Raw genomic sequence first — 22,138 nt, forward strand, 5'->3', positions numbered from 1 at the left:
TATTTCAGGTCTGTGAGATATTGTAGTGAGGACTTGTTACATGATTGGAAATTTAACAAAATTTCATTCATTCATCATCTAATCCAGTGTTGCCCCATGAGAAGTGCAGAAGCCTGGGGCAAGGCAAGTTGGTCCTGACATTTAAGATGAGAGTGACCAGCCTCACTCATACCTGAGTGGCATTACATGAGCAATTAACCCCAACCACCTCTTGGATATAAACCTGCACTGGCTCAGTCCAATTGGAGTGCCCTAATTACTTTCTGTTATTTATTTTCTAAAATGTGGAACACAAATTTATCTGTGAAAATAGTGAAGGGATGCCATTATTACAGCACTACACCACTGCCAACCACATTTCCCCATTCTTCCTTTCATTAACTGAGACCTGTCTATGTCTTTTTTCTGTGTTTGCTTGGATTGCACAAGAACCTGCCACCCAAACTTCCTTCTTAAAAGAGAGAATGATGGCACTTTTAGAACAAACTGCTTGGCTTGCTGTGACTGAAACTTAATAGAGGTTCCAAAGTTTGATCTGGGTTCAGCAGAAAAATACAGCATAACCCTTTATTATGAGAGGTCTCCCCCAAAATTGTTAGGCTGTAGCAAGACTATTATGTAAAAGGCATCATACAGAAGGGATTAATGGAGATTTAATCTAGTCTTTTTGTTGTGGCAGGTATTTCTTTGGCATTATAAATCTGTCTGGAAGCAACACAAGTAAGACATAGTTGTCTTAGTCCAGAAGCATTTAAACTCTTCTCTACAGTGACATCCATTTATAATTCATTCCTGCTGCCACCAGACAAATTTAAACAGTTTAGGAACACCCTCATGAAGTGATGACTTAGATAATCTCCATGAACCTGCTCCCCTCTAAAAGGTTAACCTGGTACTACAATGATGCAGATTGTTGTTGATATGGGCGGAGACCTATTTAGCAAAAGGAGTTAATGAACTGTAGAGAGAACTAATTTAGCTTGATATGAAGTGCCTGTTTTGTACAGGAGTTGGGGCACAATGTTCAGTTTCTTTAATCCATGAGAGAACAACATCACAGAGGAATATGATGTGGGGCACTTTGAAATTGAATCAAAGGGTAAGGTTTCTACTGAACACCTTCCCTGCAAAATCCCATATGCAGCAACCCATGGTTTTGGAGGGTGAAAATTGTTCCATGCTGGGTTGTTGTTGTTGATCAACTCCAGTCTGTTTGGCTGAGTAAAGTCATCAACCACAGGCAAGCAACCACCCCTGCAGGGTTGTCTCATGCAGTGAACTGATGTAGATATATAATACAAAATGTCTCTACAAGATGTCAGTTGCACATTGGACCCAATATGCTGGTGAGATTTGAAAGACGTGACGATATTACTGTATGGCTGAAAACAGACCATTTTTGTTGTTTTTTCAAAGTGACCTTTGTCTGGTCCTTAGTAGGTGTAATTCAGGTAATGCTTCTTTACCAAGTTTTAGCATAATTGATTTAAAATAACTGAATGCATTAACACATCAAAACTGTGAATATATTACACCACATACTGAGTTTTATAGATATGCAGTCACAGCGCAATGCGGCAAGTCACTTTCAGGTTATCTGATTTTGTAGCAGCCAGGTATGGAGAAATGGAATGCTAGAATGTTGGATGTTATGAAGGGAATTTTATAATGCAAATGCCGTCATCGTTCATGAAGAGCGGAGTGAAACCACCTCGGCTAATAGTTTGCTTAATAAATAGCTTAACTTCTTCAGCCTGAGTGATCTTTCGTAAGCATGTTATATTGTGGAGAAAAAAAATGTGTTAATAGACCTTTGTTGTAATCTCTTAGTTCTGGGGATTCTTCTTAGGTTGAATGTAGTCATTAAACATTAGGCAGAACCAGTTGAAAATACTTCATCAGGCTGAAGAGGTAAAACACAAGGCACAGCAATGAAAACTCCATGAATGCTTACTCCACTGAAATGAAATGCAACAGAGTTTCAGTGGGAGACATTAGCTTGCACTGCTTCCTGCTTGCTTTGAATTCAAATGACAAACAGTAAATATGACAACAGGGACTTCTGCTTTTGTTATGTTATTGATATGCTTGATTGTGTTTTGACGTGACTGAAGTGACTAACCCTTCCACCTTGTTTTGTTATGAGAAATGACTTATAAAGACTGTTAGGTTGGGTGTGTTTTTATTTTATCAACATTAAATTGTGTTCTTTCTCAAAGAGTTTTTACTTGTTTAACTTGGAAGCTTTATTAGGTGTTTACTACATCTGTTAACCACCAAATGATTATAGATTGTTATGTTTGGTAGTTCCCATTTCATTGGTAATTGATTAATACCCATTGCTTATAGATAATTTTAGAAGATAGGCATACATTATATGTTCTGAATGTATATTGACCCCTTTGTCTTTCAGGCAGAAAGTTCCAACCATTCTTCTTTGCAAATGATTACGTTTTTGTTTTTTTTACCAGTATAATTTATAACACTGAGATATGAATGTACACACACTCCAACACTAAATATACATATACTTAATTCACAGGTTGCTGTATATACATTACTTTATTATTTTTCAAGTTATCCCCATGATTAAAATTCTTTAAATTGTGCCATTTAGTATAAGGTTTTGATGCATACACAGAACAAATATGGTGACAGTGTTAATAATCTGTGTGTTTCAGTGATGGGCTTTTGTTTGAAACATCGGGTAGTGGAACAGGTTGTTAACTCATTGAAAACATCAGTCTCGCAAACCTTCCCAAATATGTCAGGATCTTAAATCAGTCACCTACCCTTAAGTGTTAAGGACTTCAGTAGCCTTGCTGCTATTTGCATTACAGAGAGTACGGGTATTATGGGACAAGCTGTTTTTACTGAATAATGCTGATAAACTTATCAAAGAATTCTGGTAAAGTACAGCATTCCCTTACCATAAAACTGTGCTGGTAGTTCCTCTGTACCGGTGACAGTCCCTGTAGTCTTATGATGCATTGTGTGCTGCATTTCATTTTTGCCGTTGCAGTACTAGATACAAGTAATTTTATTCGACTTAAGAGATACAGTACAGTATATACTTCATTAATTCCTTCACTGCAAGACATCCATCCAAAAATAAATAAAATTGTCTAAAGGCAGCAAGAATGAACAAAAATAATTTATTATCATAGTGAAACAGTGAACAGAGCAACTTTCAGTTTGATTCTCACTTTTTTTTTTTTTTTAAGCATAGTTTGCATAGTTTCTGGTGTTGCAGCAAGTTTAACTCCCTTACTGTGACAGTGTTTTTTCTTAGTTCATTTTTGCTACCTCCAGAAGATTTTATTCAGCTTACTAAATGCCTGCCATGGTGAAAGCATTAAAAACAATCTCCATCTGGTATGAAGGTCTTACAGGTTTTTCTTGCTACCTCCAGATAACTCTAGTTAGGAAAGAGCTTCCGTACTAAAGAAGAATAATGAAAGGATGTTTAGCCAGCATTCTGTAAATGTACAGAATTCATCATTATGTTCACAGATTTACTGTAGCAGTTGACTAGGCTAAACATCATTGAGTACCCATCTTATATGGTTAATTCCTGAAGCAAAAGAGGTCTTTCTTAAGTCAGATAAATCATCTGGAATTTGAAAAGTACATTTTAAAAAGAAAGTCATGATGATCAAAGGGTTATTAGAGACTTTTTCCTAAGTTGAGTATTGAGGGGTAAGCAAAATGAAATACAAAAGGCATGATGGAACTGAAAAGGTTAATGTAGATTATTGTCACATCCTTATACCTTCAAGATCATTGTGGTTCCTGCATGATGAAGGCCATCTTGGTTTTGTGTAGCTTTTGAAATTAACACTGTGAACTCATGGTATTGTTTATGATATTCTCACAGCACTGAAGTTAATGTGATATTCTACCATTCAAAGGTTTGTCTCCCTGAAAATCCTTAACATGATATTTTAGCACATAACAAAGGGGTCTTTTGTAAAATTCTTGTGATACTGAAGTTAGCAGGATATCCCCCAAAGTTTTTGTTTCTCATATATGGTACTTCTTTGATGTTGAAGTTGACATGATATTCCAGCTTTTGAAGACTCCTTTTATGTGATAATGCAGTATTGAAGAGAGCAGTATATAGAATTCACCAACTAAAGGTTTCTTCCTGTTGTAAATATTTGAAGCAGAGCAGTGAATACTTAGAGGTTTCTCTCAGGAAAGATGTTTTAGTATTTGAAAGTTTCTGTCATTTATTAGCATTTGAAGGTTTCTCTTATGTAATTGTGCAGTTTGAAGTTAATATGTTTCTGTGAAATGTTTCTCAGTCATAATATCTTGTGGTATTGAGCATTATTATCAGGATATTCTGGTACTATACTTTTAGGTTTCTCTGTCTTAAAATCTTGTGGTATGGAAGTTTGTTATTCCACTGGTTTACTGTGAAGTTCAGTCATACTGATAAATTCCTTTTTGTGACAGTTACCATAGTATTCCAGCCTTGTAAGCCCTGCCCACCCACAAATTGCAAAACCATCACCCATCCCTGTGCTGGGTATACCAGTGCCATCTAACATGCTGCCCCCCCAGTGTTATTCCCAACCCTCGGCAGGGGGCGCTACAGAAGGTGCGGTCGCCGGAGACGGTCCCAGACGGCTCCCCCACACAGGAGAAGCTCACCACATCGTCCTCAACTAGCAAGCCGCGCAAGCACAAGACTTCTGACAATGAGCACAGTCATGGATCCTTCTTCCTCAGGATTGGAGCCATTGGTGAGTGCAGTTGGATGAAAATATCATGTACCCTCGGAATCTGTGTATTTGTTATTACCCCAGTGCTCAGGATGGGATAGTAAAAGATAAAATAGTGGATTGATATTTTTTTTTTTTTTTTTTTTTTTTTTCTTATGGTGCACTTTGCCTTAATTTTGGCTAATGAACTGATGATGTGATTTGTTAATTGAGGCCTTTCACAATGAAAATGTTAAAATATATGTATCTTTGGTAACCCTGAACTGTATTATATGTAGTTTTTTTTTTTTTTTTTTTTTTTTGCTAGGCAGATTACTTTATATATTTTAGGTGAGGTTTCTGTCAGGGAAAGGACTAGATGCAGTTTATGAGGTCAGTAGTCAGTACTGCTAATTCTTTTTATCCTTCTTAGGCCTCAGTGACGTGTATTTGGTTTAGTATCGAAGTTTCCCTGCCTTTCTTTCTTTCTTTCTTTTTTTTTTCTTTTTTTTTTTCTTTTTTTTTTTAAATAATAATAATAAATCCATAGTCACCACAGCCATCCAAAATATTCAGTCATACAGTATCCTTCAGGAACCTCCCACAGAAGCTATCTTTCCCAAAGAGTTACAAGTTCACATTGCCAGACTAAAGTGTGTTCATCAGTTCACTCATCTGTATTTCATCATCATCATCATCATCATCATCATCATCTGGACCTCCTTTCCCACCCTAGGGCAGGGTGAGGAGTAGCAATGTCCAGACAGCCCAAATTTGCCCAGTCCAGTGGCCCACACTTCCATTCACTCATCATTCAAGCCCCCGGAATCCTGGCTCTGTCGAATACACCAAAAACATTCACCATGATTTGTAGCTTCTCATGAACTTATCTGATTGAGTCAATCTGTATTTCATCAGCAGCACAAAGCACAACGTACATTTTATTTGACCCTCAGTGTAATGCTGCATCTGTCATATTTACTATGTACATATAAGATAATAAATTCCTGGACAACATTTGACATGAGAACCATGATTTTGAAGTTTGGTTCATTATTTGAATGCTTACTCCAATTTAGTCATCACTGTAATGTCACCTCTTACATCTATCTATCTATCTATTGCCAGACGCCTCAATCCCGTTTGGGGTGGCCACAAACAAATCGCCTCCAAGTCGCCCTGTCCCCCGCCATTTCACTCCCATGCTCCCAACTCACACACCCCTCTCTCATATACCTCTCCACCCCATCTCTCCATCTCATCCTCGGCCTCCCCCTCCCTCTTTCCCCCTCCACCTCACTCACATACACTCTCTTCGTCAGTCTTTGACCCTCCATCCTCTCCACATGGCCAAACCACCTCAGTGTGTTCCTCATAACGCTTCCTATCACATCCACATCAACACCACAACGCTCCTTTATATCCTCATTCGTCAGCCTGTCTCTCCATGTGACTCCACAGGCTCCTCTTAAATAACTCATTTCCACGGCTCTCACTCTTGACTTGTGTCCTTCCAACAACGTCCAAGCTTCACTTCCGTACGTTAGAGTTGGTATCACAGTACTGTCATGTAGTAACTTTTTCACTTCCATGCTCACTTCCCTGTTTCTTATCACTGCTTTCAAAGAACCAGCAACCTTTCTTCTCTGCTGTACCCTTTCAAGCACTTCACCCTCCAAACCTCCATCCTTACTCATCACACTACCCAAGTACTTAAACGTACTCACATTTTCCAATTCCTCACCATCCAACCTCGCTGTACATTCACTGACTTCACCTCTCTCAAAGACCATCACTTTACTCTTCCCTACATTCACCTTTAGATTCCGTTTCTTACACACTCTCTCAAACTCATCCACCAAGCCTTGCAGCTCCTCTTCGTCTTCACTCAACAACATGGTATCATCTGCAAACAACAGTACAGGGAGTTTCCAAACACTATCCTCTCTCACCAGGGCCACTCCAACATCCACTACCCTACCTTGTACCTCTTTTATTACCCCATCCATGTACAGATTGAACAACCATGGAGACATGACACATCCCTGCTTCAACCCAACTTTCAAAGAGAAAAATTCACTTAGTTCCCCATCCACACGCACTGCAGCCTTCGCACCATCGTACATACTCTTCACAGCATTCAACAACTTCCCATCTATTCCATATATTCTTAACACTTTCCACAATCCTAGTCTATCCACCCTGTCATATGCTTTCTCCAAATCCATGAAAGCCGCATACAACTTCTTTCCCTTCTCTAGAAACTTTTCCACTAAAGATCTGAGAATGAATATCTGATCTACACAACCTCTTCCCTTCCTAAAGCCTCCCTGTTCTTCTCCAACTAATTTCTCTGTTCTTTCTCTAACTCTGTCAATAAGTATCCTACCATATACTTTTCCTATTATACTAAGAAGACAAATGCCCCTATGATTACCACACACTTCTTTTTCCCCTTTTCCTTTGTACAAGGGAATAATTATACCTGACTTCCAATCCTCCGGGACTCTACCTTCCTCCCAGGCCAATCTGCACATCTTCCACATCCATTCTACTACTATCTCTCCCCCATGCTTCAGCATTTCACCACACACTCCATCAATTCCTGGGGCTTTCCCTGATTTAACTTTCTTCATTGCTTCCACAACTTCTATCCTACTGATTTCTTCCTGTCTTCTCACCTCCCTCCTTCTTCCAGCCATTCCCCAGCCACTTATACTTGCATTACTTCCATCCTCCACGTTCAGCAATTCCTTAAAGTGTTCTCTCCATCTGCTCACTTTTTCTCCCTTCTCCACTAGTAATCTACCATTTTTATCTTTCACTCCCCTGCTAACTCCACTTCCACCCTGTCTTACTCTTTTCACCTCTTTCCAGAACATTTTCTTACAGTCCCTCCACTTTACACTCAAATTCCTTCCAAATTCCTCATCCACTCTCTTCTTACTCTCTCTTACTAATCTTTTCACCTCTCTCTTTCTTTCTACATATAACTCTCTCTTCCGCCTCTCAACTTCTTCCACGCCCCTATTTCTCATCCATTCATTGTATGCCTTCTTCTTTTGTGCCACAGCCCGTTTCACCTCTTCAGTCCACCACGCTGTTCCTTGCACCCCCCTCCGTCTTCTCTTCCTTCCACACACCACATCACATGCTGCACATATTTCTTCTGTAAATATTCTACACACACCTTCCACGTCCCCCATCTGCTCCAACTCATATTTGCCCAATCGTTCCTCCACTTCTCTCTTATACTCTGCCTTTTTCTCATCCTCTTGTATCCTTTCCACTCTCCTTGCAACTTCTCCTTCCTCTCGTCTTTCCCTTCTTCTATTCCTCCATCTTACTTGAACTTTAACTCTGGCCACTACCAAGTAGTGGTCAGAAAGTCCACTCCCCCAACCTCTATAAACTCTTGCATCCAATATACATCTTCGCATCCTTTCATCCACACACACATAATCAATCATTGCCTCCTTTCACTCAATTCACACCCACCCTTCTCATCACTCGCCATGTATACCTGTGGATCATTTTATGCCTGAAGAAGGTATTGGCTATCACCAACCCCCTCCCAGCACAAATGTCCACTAACGCACTCCCATTCTCATCTATCTCAACAGGCACACCCCACTCACCAACTATTCCATCCACTTTCACATTCCCAACTTTACCATTCATATCACCAATCAAAAACACTCTATCATTCCTTCCAAACTTTTCCATGCACACTTCTACATTTGTCCAGAACTCTTCTCTCACTCTTCTAGCACGATCTTGCGTTGGCGCATACACACACACAATCGCCCACATTTGTATTCCAACTTTCAACTTTACCCACACAATCCTTGATCCAACTGATCCATACTGTCTTATGCTCCTCTTCCATCTTTTACTCACAACTATACATACTCCTTCCTTTGCCCTCTCATTCTCACCTACTCCTGCACATATACCCCATCCATACTCCCATTCTCTCACACTTTCTCCTCTCCATTTTGTTTCAGTTATTCCACATACATCCACTTTCGCATCCTCAAGCACCTGGACAATCTCTCTCTCTTTCACCTCATCATTTGCTCCCCTTACATTCCACGTTCCAATTGCAATGTCCTTTGTCCGGTCCTCGGTCATCAACGTTTGGTCAGTCCTTGTCCGAGGCTTATTGTTTGTTTTTTTAGTTGGTTGTTTTCCGGGGAGGGGCACCAACCCTCCGCCATGCATATGGTATATATACATACATACAAACATGTTTTAAGACAATTCTCTGTAAGTTCCCTACACAGTATACAGTACTGTACTTGTAAGATAATTCCCTCTCAGTTCCTAACATATTTGTAAGATTTGGTTATTCCCCTCACCTCTCGCACAGCATTTGGCTTGGGTACCATGATCTACAATGGGCTGGAGTTTGGTGTGTTCTTTGAGATCCCATTGTCGTCCCCGTGCTACCAGATCCTGAGGGGCGTCAACCCACTCCTCCAGCTGGTCTTCACATTCATGCAGATGTACTTTATCTTCATGAATGCTCGGGTGAGATGCTGATTTTTACCTTGTTACTGTTTATGAGTGGTGCTGGAGAGGGATGCCTTCGTGTGGTGGCACAGATATACTAGAGTGGTTCTGCTGCCCAGTTATGTGAATGTACAGTGCTTCATCTCTCCCCCTGTCCTCCAAAATGAAAGATGATGGACTGCAAGAGGACAGCTATAGACTGCAGTCTGCTGGGTTCACATTTCAGATGAACTCTGGCTACAACTATTACAGTACTGTACTACAATTGGTCTGTTACTATAATCAGTTTTTTTTATTGAGGCGAAGATGCACTTGCTAGGTTGGTGACGATTGGCTAAATGCAACATGTCTGAATAACATTTACTGGCCCAAATTTCCCCATCAGATATATGTTGTCAATTAATAATAAAGAGATTATGAAGTAATGTTGCATTCAGCCAATCATCTCCAATCTGTCAAGTGCATCGTCGCCTCGATAAAAAAAACTGAGTATAGTGTTGTTTGTAAATGTTATAAATGAAGGTGTACTTTATCTTAATAACTGCACACATGAAAGACTTGCTATAATTTTCTTTATTTTTATTTATTTATTTATTTTCTCTTTCTCTGCTGCTGATGGAGCTGCATTTTCTCTTCATGAGTGCATGGGTGAAACTTTGAATACCCTTTACTTTATTTGTGGTGTTGACGTATAGTATTATATCTTCATATTTAGCCGAGAAATGGGTAATTGGTGGTTTTTAGTGGCTTAAGGTGCTCCAACTGGATGTGGCCCTGATAACTAAAGACATCATATGGTGGTTAAGTTAATTGCATACATATTATCACTCAAAGAGCACTTAGTCACTTTCACCGTAAATGCCCAGACTAAGTAGATTAGCCTGATGCCCATATACACCTGGTGGGTCAGTAAAGAATTAAGTGATAGATGAAGATCGATACATTTGACCAGTTCCCTTTTCTCCCCTCAGCTGAACATCCACAAGTTTAAGTTCCTGGCGCGGTTTGGGCTGATGCACATCGTGGCCACCAACGTGTGTGTGTGGGTGCGCACACTGGTCCGGGAGAGCCTCAAGGAAATCAACGAATTTAGGATCACCCAGGGACAGAAAGGGGAGGACTACATGATACTTGGTAGGTAGTCTCAACATGTGTCTTTCAAACAGAGTCTGTTTTTGTTTTTTCATATATCCTGCAGGTCATGTTTTGCAGCTTTAATAGCCTGGCCTCAGACACCTATACATCTGATTTTAGAGACTCAAAGAAGACTATATGATACTTTGTGGATAGTTCAGGCTTGCACTTTTGGAGTTCCCATTTTGGTACTTTTGTAATCTATCCATGTTCTCATTTGAAGTCATAATAGCTGCAGTCACATGGAGGAGGGCTTGACCATATTAAGCATGTAATATGGATTTGTAGAATCAGAATTGAGCTCCTGGTTTTTGTTTTTCAGTATTCTCTACAGGTTACTGTTTTGCAAAGTCATAATAGCCTAACCCACAGGAGGAAGGGCTACATTACATGATACTTAGTGGGTAGTCTGAACTAATGACTTTCAAATCTCTGTTTTAGATCTTTCTTATCTCTGTTTTTGATATTCCTGATCAACAGTGATGACAACAATTGGACAGTCTTTTTACCTTTGATGTTGGTTTTCATATACCTTAGTTCTGAAGTTCATACTGTATGCCTTTTTTCATCTGTACAGTGTACAGTAGCCATTATTGTGAATGTGTACCTATGAAGTCATTGTTAGACCCAGCAGTTCTCTTACATGCAACAAGATGGCACTACACATCTTCACATGTCATCACCTGGGTACTAATACCAAACTGCCCATAATGAATATATGCTAGAGGTGACTCATACGTTATCAATACCAAGTCAGATTTTATAACATCCATTATCTTCTCAATACATTAATTGCTATATTCATAGCATCTCTAATTCTTGTAGTAAGGTAAGTCTGAGTTTGGTATGTGTAAGTATTAAGTCATAATCCAGCATCATGACATTTTTTTCCACATATTATTACTGTATATTCACTGAATTACCTGTTTTGTGTATAGAATGTACATAAGTAGCCAGAACTGAGTGTACTTAATATTGTACAGTGTCTGGATTATAAATTAGCATTGTATTTGCAGTATAAATGAAAGTAAAGCTAGTGGGTTTTGGTAGTGTACACTAGATGTGTTATTTTGCTGGGTACATATCTTTGCATTCATATAATTAGTTCCTTCTTCATTTTTGTATTATGTATTTTCAAGTTCCACTGTCTCCCTCTCTTTCTTCTCTCACTGTTATTTTTTCATTATTGTCATCTCCCGTTTTTGCATATTACCCTGTTTTGTACATATTTCTCCTGTTACTTTCTCATCCTTTTTTTTTTTTTTTTTTTTTTTTTACTCATTCTTTCTCCTTTTTATATTATCATTCTCTTTCTGTCATTGTATCTCTTTCTTCATTCCATCTCTCCTTTCTCTCTCCCTCTCTCTCTCTCTCTCTCTTTTATACAGTACTGTACATGCTTCTCTCCTTTTCTTTTTTGGATTCTTTCTCTTCATTCCATCTCCCCTTCTTCCTTTTAATTTTGGATTCTTTTTGCTCTTTCCATCTCCCTCTCTACCAGTTTTTGCATTCCTTCATCTTTTCCTTTCTCCATTCGTCCTTGTCTTTCTGCATTCGTTTATATTCCAACCATTATCCTTTTCTTATTCTCTGAAGTTTATTTGATATCATGTCATTTCCATGTCCTTTTTTTTTTTTTTTTTTTTTTTTTTCCATCTCTTTTGTTCCTACATTCTCTTCACTCTTTCCATCCACCATTCTTTGTTATTATTTAATGTTGATAAAATATCCTTCCTTGGTTTCATGTGCTGCCATCATAAATGCTTTGGTATTACTAACATTGCATTAATTTTGAAACACTTGTATGCATAAGTAGAAGTGCAGTGTTAAGTTATAAAGTTAGTAGAAGTTTAGTAGATATAATCATCCTCCATGTTGTAAAACTCCAGACTAACACCATAACTATCACTCTGTTAATTGTGCAAATTTAAGATGGTGTGTAATGTGTAGGGTAAAACAAGAGTAGGTTTATGCATACAGTGTAGTTTATAGGCAGGTGTGACTCATTTTAACCGGTCATTAGAGTCTTATCACCCCTCCTGATTCTTTCTTTATGAAGATTGAATATCAGTCTTGTGGATTCAGAGCAACTGACACTAAACTGTGGCCAAATAAAATGATCAGTTTCTCTTGCTGTGGATTCACCTGACTGATTTTTTGAGTCCATGGATAGAGAGACAGGAAAGGTGACAGGATTGTTTTGCTGCCAATATTTTGTAAGTTAATAATTCCGTATGTCCCCAGTGTGGGTTATGAGAGAACAGTCAAAAGAAAAAGAAAATGTTACTCTCACTGTGCTTCCCTGCAGAAGTATAGAATGAAAAATTCTGAAAAACTACCATACCTTCTATGGTAATACCAGCATTCTTCATATTCACTATTCCTCCTAACTGAGATATCTTTCAGAGCTCATATCACTACCCCTTGAGAACCTCTAGCACTCTATGTATGTATAAGTCCTTCCCATCTTGTGACTGGGTCCCATATACATGTCAGCTTAGAAGGCCCTATAACAACTCTGTTGTTAATTCATTGTCCATAATACACCTAAATATTTTCTTGCATGTGAACTTGGTAAGTTAAGAAGAATTATGGATATACAGTATAAAAGTTGGAAGCTGAGTGCTAAGGGGCAGACCTAAGAAGACATGGAGTGAAGTTGCACATAACCTCATGGTAAAGAGATCAGCCAGAGATGCTGCCTAAGGTCAAGCAGCATGGAAAGCAGCCATAAAGTGACCTAGGTGTAAACATGCTACCATAACCAAGATCTTTATAAAACTATATAATGCAAAGAATTTGGTACTGACATAGTCGCATAAGTAACATGCAAAAGAATATTAACTTTTCATATGTAAAAATAAACTAGTAAGGAAGAGGCACAAGAAAGCTTAAGAAGTATATGGCTCCAAAAGTTAACTGTTCTCTCCACAAACTTCTCACATCCCTGGTTTTCTTTCCTCGACCTCCAGAGGGAATTCGCCGCGCCCTCCAGAATCGCGGTCTCATGCAGCCCAACAGGTACCTCTATAACCTCGACGATTTCGTAGAGATGGAGGAGATTAACGAAACCATGAACAACTCCGGTACGATCTGAACGCACTTGATATATATTGCATCCTCAGAGAGTTTACCATATTTTGCTGTATTGCTGTCAGCCCTCACTTAAAGTCTAGGATGTGGGCAGATAAAATGCTGCCTTAAGTGGAAATACTTGAGGTGACTCTTTACTGCGAATTAAGAGTAACAATAAGTAAAAAATAGGTCATGTCTCATTATATATAAGTGAAATAACTTTAAATGTGGACTGACAGTATATTCTGTTGCATTTATAGATTTTGTTGCATCTCAGCTGGAAAAGGAATTTGTGTTCACTGCATCCCAGGAAACAAGATGTTACTGCATCCCAGCACTTTTTATTTTTAAACTGATTCACTTGCCCGGCTTGGTTTTTGTATTTGGTATCTCCATTTTTTTTTTACTTCTGTTCTTGAGTCACCGGCTTGTAATAGTTGATTCAGTTTTTAATTTGACTTTTTTTTTTCTGCATCATATATATATATATATATTTTCTCCATACAGTGTCTGATGCATCAGACTTGTATGACCCCAAACTGGACTGGGGGGTTTATTGTGATTGTTTTGTCTTTTATGGAAACTTTGCAGCAGTTGAGAAGTACATTTTCATCCCTCTTCATCATGCATCATCATCCTGATCACTTTTTCGCACCAAAGGATGGGGTGGGTTAGGGTCCAGAAAACAAGGAAGGAAAAATCTTTTGGTGGGGGGAAAAAAAAATCAGGATAATGATGAAAATTTTACGTAATACACTAGATTTCAGCCTCATCAGATCACTGTACAGTGTTCAGTAATTTGATTCTAATGATTGTTTAGGTGAACTTCATATGCTTTTGGTAGAGGTTGGTAAACATGAATCAATTGCTGCATTGAAATTTATATTGTGGCATCCTTGGATACCCAGTTCATTATCCATTATGAGTACGGTATTTTTTTCTTAACTCCTTATGAAACGGGATGATTTAGAATTATAGTTGTATTTTATTTGTTACTTATTAGGAGAAATATTGCTAAAGCTTTTCCTTGATTTTTATCAGTTTATATAATCTGTATCTCATTTCAGTTATGATTATTTCCATTTGTACTTTATTGTAGTTTTTCATATCTGAGTTGTTAAGTCTTTCATAGCTATGTTTGGTTATGAAGAACATAGAAACAGTAAAGTATAGAATAGGTGTACTGATATGAACAAGGAATTAAGAAACATGATCTTCCTCTAAAGTTGTATATTCACATTTTCATACAGGAAAGTTTTTTGGTAAGTTCATGTTTCTATCATCATGAGAGTATCAGTGCAGTGTATATTCATGGATATTATGGATCAAGAATTATTTATCTGTTCATTGCAGTATATAGTATAGATTTAGCTGAAACAGATAACCTGTGAGTGATTTATATTTGCAGTGCTGTATATAGTACAAATTTGTAAGAACTACAGAAAGTCCTCGTTATGAATGAGTGATGTGTTTCAGATTATCATCATTTTTCTAGACAGCCACATCTATAAATTGGTGGAAAGAGGCAAATCAGCTTCAAAAGGAGCAACAAAATGATTTGGATCTCCCATCCCCCATTTATGTAATAACAATATTGGACTTTTAAAAAATTCATTGTGAGGACTTACTGTACTGTATTATGTTGTATATATATGTGTGTATGTATGTTTGCCAGCTATAGAGAAAAAACATTCAAGACTGTTATGAGGCAGACTCTTGCATGAAATTTAATGCCATATACAGATGAATGACTTATATGTGCATCGTATGACTGCATGACCATTCCAGCTGTACTAATACTGATTGGTCTGTGTTGGTTGTGAATTTTTTTTTTTTTTTTTTCATCTTTACACCTACATTTCCCGGTCTGTTGATATTATTGTATGTCATCTACCAGGATTCCAGAGGTTGAAATGAACTGCAGATGATTGCGTGACCCATTTCACTTTGCATGCTGTTCATGTTTCTCTCATTCCTACTTTCTCTCTCTTTTTTTTGTGGATCCTGCCTTGCCTCATCCTTAGGTGGGAGAAGAGAATTAGGGTGATAATGATCATAATGAGAGCAGAAGACAGAATAATGTAATGTCAGACTTTTTCGAGATAAGGCCAGGCATTTAGAGGCATGAATTATGTGGATGATTGTGTGGCCCTTTTCACTGGCCTTTCTGTTGATAGCCCTCCCACTTTTTTCCTTCTTTTCTGGCTACTGGATTCTACCTCAACCCACCATTAGTTGGAAAAAAGGGCTTGGTGATAATGATGGTGATGATAAATTTACCTTTTGTAGTGAGGACCTTCAAAATCCATCACATTAACCAAGCATTCATTACCCAGGAGCTGGGTTGATGAATGAGGAGGACATATTGAACCGAACCTGCGATCGAGTTGAGATCATGGGGTCGATTGTGTCAGACTCAGCCCCGTACCTGTACCCCTTCATTGTGGAGTACTCACTGATTGGGGCATCTGTGCTGTACATCATGTGGAAGCACATAGGACGCAACCCTAGGTGAGAGAGAGAGAGTTTGTGTTTTGCAGTATTTCAGTGTACAAGTATCATAATTAATAAGGTAGTTCTTAGTTTTTATGTGCTGTTGCTGTATCCCACAATGTACAGTCACTCCTCACGTGATGTTTGTAGGGAATAGGAAATGTGCAGGGACAACTTGCAGAATGCTACTGTAAGTGAAATGAGTTCAGGTGATGCATGTGTGGCCAGATCTGGTTGCCTGAATAAAAAGTAAAAAATTAGTGATAATTGTTAGTACCATAGTTTTAAGAATAAAACATATTTATAATGAAACTGGCAGTTTTAAGTAATAATACTTGTTAAAACACCCACAAGTTATTCGTGGAACTTCTTATTAACTGTAAATAAGGAGTAACTGCATGTCTGCATTATAGTCAGTTGTCAAGTTAGGTGTTTGTCCAGTACTTGTTGCTGTTCCATTCCCTTAATAAGTCCTCATCCCCTCCTTAGGTAAGAAAAAGGCCAGGATAATGATTATGATATTGATGATGATGTTAGTTTTCCACATTTGACTACAGTAACTCCCCACAACGCACCAGATTCGTGTATGACCCTGAATCTGCCGGGGACGGGATGTCAACAATCTCACGCCGGTGCCATTCTCGTGTGGACTGTGTTGGGGCCAGCAAGGGTCTGTTCTGTGGCCTCCTGGTCCTGGTGGCATCACTCATCTGTCTCATCCTGTTCTTTGTGCTAGTGAACAGGGATGAACTGAGGATGCTGGCTATTTACCTGGCTGACTGTTCTCACTGTGGCATTATGTTCTTCAGCATCATCGCCATCTTTATCGGATTTGTCAGGTGTGTGGGAAAATAAGTATCATTGTGTTGTAGATGTTGAGTGTTACGGTAAAACCCCACTTTATTGGACTTAACTACAATGGAATTTTGTCTTTTTCCTGGCATCTTGAATGTATTGAACTCAGTTATTCCATCAGACTCCATCTGATGTACATTACTGTAATGGAAAGGAAAAACAGTGTAGCCAGTACTCAAGTATGTTATTTTTTTAATAGATTATTATGCCACTTTAACAAGCATACAACAATCATTTATTTTTTTAGTGTATGTACTTTTGCATCCAGCATTGTTTTAGCATGCATACTTTACTGTATCATGTCTTAGGTTGTTGTCTGATGTATCTAGAAAATTTCCAAAGCAATAAAAGTTTGCTACTATCAGACTTGCTCGTGTCACGGTAGGTCTTCTGTCCACTTCCTACAGTTAGTCCAGGACAGTATAAACAAATCACTCATATTTAAGGTGGAAATAAGAGTGATACTGTGAAACAGATGTGGTGAATAGGACAATATACCTGACTCCCAAACCCCACAATACACCAGGGTACGTCAGTTGAAGTTCCATGGTGAGCGGGAAGAGGAGCTTGATGATATCCTGCTGATGGTGTCTGCCTTTGGACTGTTCTCGTATGCTGTGTTCTCAACTGTGGCCGGATCGCTGTCTGCATATACCAAGGAACCAAATCTTCTTGTCATGGTCACAGGAATACTTTCAGTGCTGCAGGTAACTGGTGCTCATATTACTGTAACATCTTGTGGGTTGTATTGTTATTATTATTAAGTTGGGGTACTTTCGTGATTCGGTATCATGATCTCCACTGTTTTAATTAAAGAAAGGAACCCGTGAACAGAGCATGGGAGAAATACCTCCAGGCTACCTTATACTCACACACCTATCACTCTGTCAAGCACTTCTCTTCCACCTATATAACACTGCAGTCTTTTTATTACTTAATTTTTGACCTACTCAGTTTAAGTCCCTTCCTTTCTTTATCTTAACCCCTTTCACTCTCTTACTTATCCACATTGCTCTTCATTTTCTTGATATATATGCAGATGGTTATATGTGTAAGGGGTACCCAGGCTTCTGATGGTTTGAGTAATGTGTGAATGTTTGTGTGGCTCATCTCACTTGGCATGCTTTTGATAGTTCTCCCACATTTTATGTCTTTTCCTTCCTTATTTCTGGATCCACCCTCACCCACTATATAGAGATGGGAATAAGGAATGAGAATGAGAGGTAGTTATGCATTCTCTTGTTACATTTCTCATTCTTTCGTCATGTAGGCAGGATTTTTGTAAGGGTTGGGATGATGATGATGATAATGAGACTGTTATTTATGCAGTGTCTTCTGGAGAAAAAGTACATATGAGTAACATACCAGAGATTAATGAATCGCATTATGCAAAGTGCTTCATTAAGGATGAGGTGTTAGATAAGAATTTGATCTTCACCCCTTAACTGCATTTGATCAGCCTTCTCATTCCAGTGACATATTTTTCATTTTGATCAGGCTGCCACTTAATAATGATGGGGTTGATGGAGGTGTACAGTGAACCCCTTCTGTTCAAAAAGTCTCAAGATAAGGTAGTAGTACAGTGCTGTAGTAGTTTCAACCTCAAGCTCATTTAAACATGAATCCAAGGGTCTGCACTTCAGAGTTGCCATTCCGCTCCAGTCCATCCTCCTCTGTTTGTTAATAGGGAGGGGATGGAGGGATATTTGTGTAACTGGGCTACTCCACAACCCAGTCATATCAGTGCCACCACATGTTAGCATTTCTCTTCGGCATCAAAAATCATTTGGAAGTAGCAGGAATAAGATAGTACCAGTAACAAAGTTCTGGGACTGGAGGAGTTAACCACATCCTCTGTTTTTACCACAGGTGATCATCCAGATGGTGTTTATCAAGGACACACAGCGCCGCCAGGTGTCGCTCCCTGAACACGAGCGCACCAAGCCCGGTCGCCAGATTGTCACTTTCCTGCTCATCTGCAACCTCACCATGTGGGTCATTTATACCTTTGAGACACAGAAGGTTGAGGCAAACCCTGTGCAGGTATGTAGTGGTATGGTAGGTTTGTACAGTAGTTGGTGTTTAAATGAGTGTGGTAGGTGTGTGGCAAGTGTCCAGTGGTGTGGTTGGATTTAGTGGGTGTGTGGCAGGTTTGTAGTGTGTGTGGTTGTGTGTCATAGTTGTGAAGGAGGTGTGGTAGGTTGGTAGTGGTGTGTGGTATGTGTGGGGGGAGTGTAACAGGTTTAGTTTTGGTGTGTATTGGTCTGATGGATTGTGGCAGGTAAGTAGTAGATATAGTGTGTGTGTGCCTGTTCTGGATATGTGGCATGTACATAGCAAGTACAGTATTGTCATGATTGCCGAAGAACCTCATGCTCCACTCTGGATAAACAAACCTACAGCACAGAGACAGCCAACTGACTCCATGTGAAGGAACTAGAGTATCAAAACAATATAAATTTTATTCAGCCTAAGAAAAACCTCTCTCATGGAAGGGAGTAAAGGCTATGTGAGTATGTGAACTTTCTTTGTAGGGGCTTGAATTTTCATGCACATGTCTACTGTATATAAAGTTCCAAGTACAGTATAGATTTTTTTCAAGCATAACTGCAGGAGAAGGGTAGCTTCAGCCTGCAGTTCATGGGTTCATGTCCTGATAAGTGTGGGACAGCAACAACAGTACATGACTGTTGCATCATAAATCTACAGATTATTTACATCTTCAACTGTTTGGCTTTGTGGGACAGCAACAACAGTACATGACTGTTGCATCATAAATCTACAGATTATTTACATCTTCAACTGTTTGGCTTTGGTTTTGTTGAATTTCAAGAGCATCTGTAAAGAAAAAGTGTAAAAATATGTGCAGTGAGCTTATGAGGTGAAACCAGGATTCCATTTTACTGATAATACTGTTCTCTGCCCTTTTATGGTTTTTCCTTCTTTTTTTCTGAATGAGAATAAATGTTCATATGATGATGATGACGACGACCGAATTATCCTTGTAAAGTCTTCAAAAGACAAGACTGCTTAGTTTGTATGATAATGATGATTGATCCTTTGTAAAGTCTTCAAAAGACAAGGCTGCTTAGGTGGTATAATGACAAGAATAGTGTTTAGGTGATCAGTGGTTAGTATGTGGAAGACCTATGTTTAATTATCAGTGATCAAGTAAAGAAGACTAACCAACACAGGCACAGATCACTGCCATTCAGAATGCAGAAATTTGTTCAGTCACATACACTACTGTTTCTAGTATGGATGTCTGAAAAATCTTTTTTCATTTTGTCATTTTTTAAGAAAAAATATTTAGTATATATATATATAGATAGGTAGATAGATAGATAGGTAGGTACATACTCTATGTTGATCTGAGTTTTATTTTTCCCTGCCAGTGTGAGATGATTATACTGTAGCTACTGTATTATGTTTAGCTTAGGAGAGATTGATCATTGTAATCCAGTTAAAGAGGCCGATATGTCCTAGAGCACTAATGAAGTCTTTTTTATTTCATTGTCATCACCCCAACATAATTGTATTCATATTGGAAGTGTCCTGTCATAGTGAAGGAATTATGATGTAATATTGTAACTAAAATCTTTATAGTGTCTTCTGGTCAGTTATTCAGCACTAATGAAATCTTCCTTCATTCTCGTTACCACCGCATAATTGCTTCTGTCAGTGAAGGAGTTACTGTTGACACTTTAGGTAACTCTTCATTGTGCTCTCAGCTGGAGTTCTTTGGTGACCTGCCATGGACCATCCTGCTACGCTGCACGCTGCCCCTGGCCATCTTCCACCGCTTCCACTCCACTGTGGTTCTTGCGGCTATTTGGAAGAACTCCTACAAGACCCGCATTGAATGAGGTTTGCCCGGCAGGCCGAATTTTGCGTCGGTCCACAGCATCAGTAGTTGCTTTGTCAATGGCGAGGCGAGGGGGGGAAAGATGGCCGCCCACCAGCCCCCCTCCTCCCTCCTGCCCCCCCACAAAGCCCCACAGGAACTTGAGCCCATGCTACACACACCCTCCAGCCCCCCCCCTGCCCTTGACCAGCGCTCAGAGCACAAAGTCTCCCTCTTCAGCATCATTTAGACTCTCACTCGGCCGGCACGAGAAGCTCATTTGATCACACGCGACTGCAGAAGCTGACATGATCAAATACAGTCATAAGTTTTTCAATTATTATTTATTGTGTAATATTAATGACTTGTCACATCTGTTTATATGGTTTTAAGGACTTATTTTATTACTGGTAATTTTTATGTATATAATAGTGATCATAGTTTTTTATCATAAGAGTATTTTCTTATTTATGTAAAGGTATTGTTATTGACAAAAGCTCACCTACATAAGTATTTTCATAAGCAGAAAAGTACTCATAGAAGAAAATAGTTACTTTAGTATGATATGATGATAATGAAACTGTGAAGCAAGTGAGTTAGGAAGCTCATTTGATCCCAGTCTGAGATACGAAATGGACCAAAATTTTTATACAAAATTTTGTGTAGGACTAGGTTTTCACAAGACAATAAGTGAGTCAGTAAAATTCCTAGAGCAATCCCATGAACCTGGGTGACATCCAGATTTAGTTTATTCTTGCTGCTATCACAGAAATTTTACACAGCTTAGGAAAAACTTCTTGTACTGAAAGGGTTTGTTAGTGCTATATACTGTATAACCCATCCAGTTTGAAAAGTCTTTCCTAAGTTGAGTGAAATGGTCAGGAGATGCTGAGAATAAGACAGAGAGGATGACCACAGGCTCAAGGGATTTAGGAGAAAAGGAGATGCTCAATGTAAGTGTATTCATGATATGCAATCGGCAGTATTAAAATGATTCCCAGTACCTGAAACAGCAAGTCCTCATTATAAGTAGCTTCTTGTGCAGTATTTTTGGTCTTTAAGTCCAGAGTAAACTACAGAAAAATTAGTTCCATTGCTACCTCTAAAGCTGAGTTGCTAGTTTCCTGCATTATACTGTATCAGTCATAAGGAAGAAGATGTATTTTCAAGCAAGAATTTGCAGTATTTTGAAGGAAGAAACTATAAGGAAAGTGGTGATATTTTGAGAAAAGAATAATTTTTGAAGGAAGTTGTGATATTTTGATTGAAGTAGTCATGATGTTTTGAGGGAAGTAGTAGTGATATTTTCAAAGAAGAACTGATTTTTCAGGGAAGTCATTATATTCTGATTGAAGAAATGATAACTTTTGAAGTAAGGAACAGTGATACTCTGAAAGAAGAAGTGATCATATGAAGAAAGTGTAGATATTATATAGTAAGAAGCTTTTATATTTTTTGCTACCCATCCCTGGCTTATAATGAGGACTGTCTGTGCACGTTCATAGATTTGCAC

The 22,138-nt window shown here is 38.8% G+C and overlaps 1 protein-coding gene across 1 annotated transcript in view; it reads left to right on the forward strand.

Annotated features, from left to right (window-relative positions):
• LOC145408477 (proton channel OtopLc-like) overlaps positions 1 to 20,647 on the forward strand; it is a 93,331-nt gene extending 72,684 nt beyond the window's left edge. Inside the window, exons 6-14 of the mRNA XM_080279211.1 lie at positions 4,592 to 4,751; positions 9,082 to 9,242; positions 10,196 to 10,358; positions 13,331 to 13,444; positions 15,773 to 15,944; positions 16,505 to 16,765; positions 17,308 to 17,488; positions 18,651 to 18,824; positions 20,513 to 20,647. Of these exons, the coding sequence (XP_080135337.1) occupies positions 4,592 to 4,751; positions 9,082 to 9,242; positions 10,196 to 10,358; positions 13,331 to 13,444; positions 15,773 to 15,944; positions 16,505 to 16,765; positions 17,308 to 17,488; positions 18,651 to 18,824; positions 20,513 to 20,647 (1,521 nt within the window). The remainder of the gene's footprint in view (positions 1 to 4,591; positions 4,752 to 9,081; positions 9,243 to 10,195; positions 10,359 to 13,330; positions 13,445 to 15,772; positions 15,945 to 16,504; positions 16,766 to 17,307; positions 17,489 to 18,650; positions 18,825 to 20,512) is intronic.
• The last annotated feature ends 1,491 nt before the right edge of the window (positions 20,648 to 22,138 follow it).

Source organism: Coenobita brevimanus, chromosome 77 (assembly GCF_032717465.1).
Source record: "Coenobita brevimanus isolate Jiangsu-jjx chromosome 77, ASM3271746v2, whole genome shotgun sequence".
NCBI lineage: Eukaryota > Metazoa > Arthropoda > Malacostraca > Decapoda > Coenobitidae > Coenobita > Coenobita brevimanus.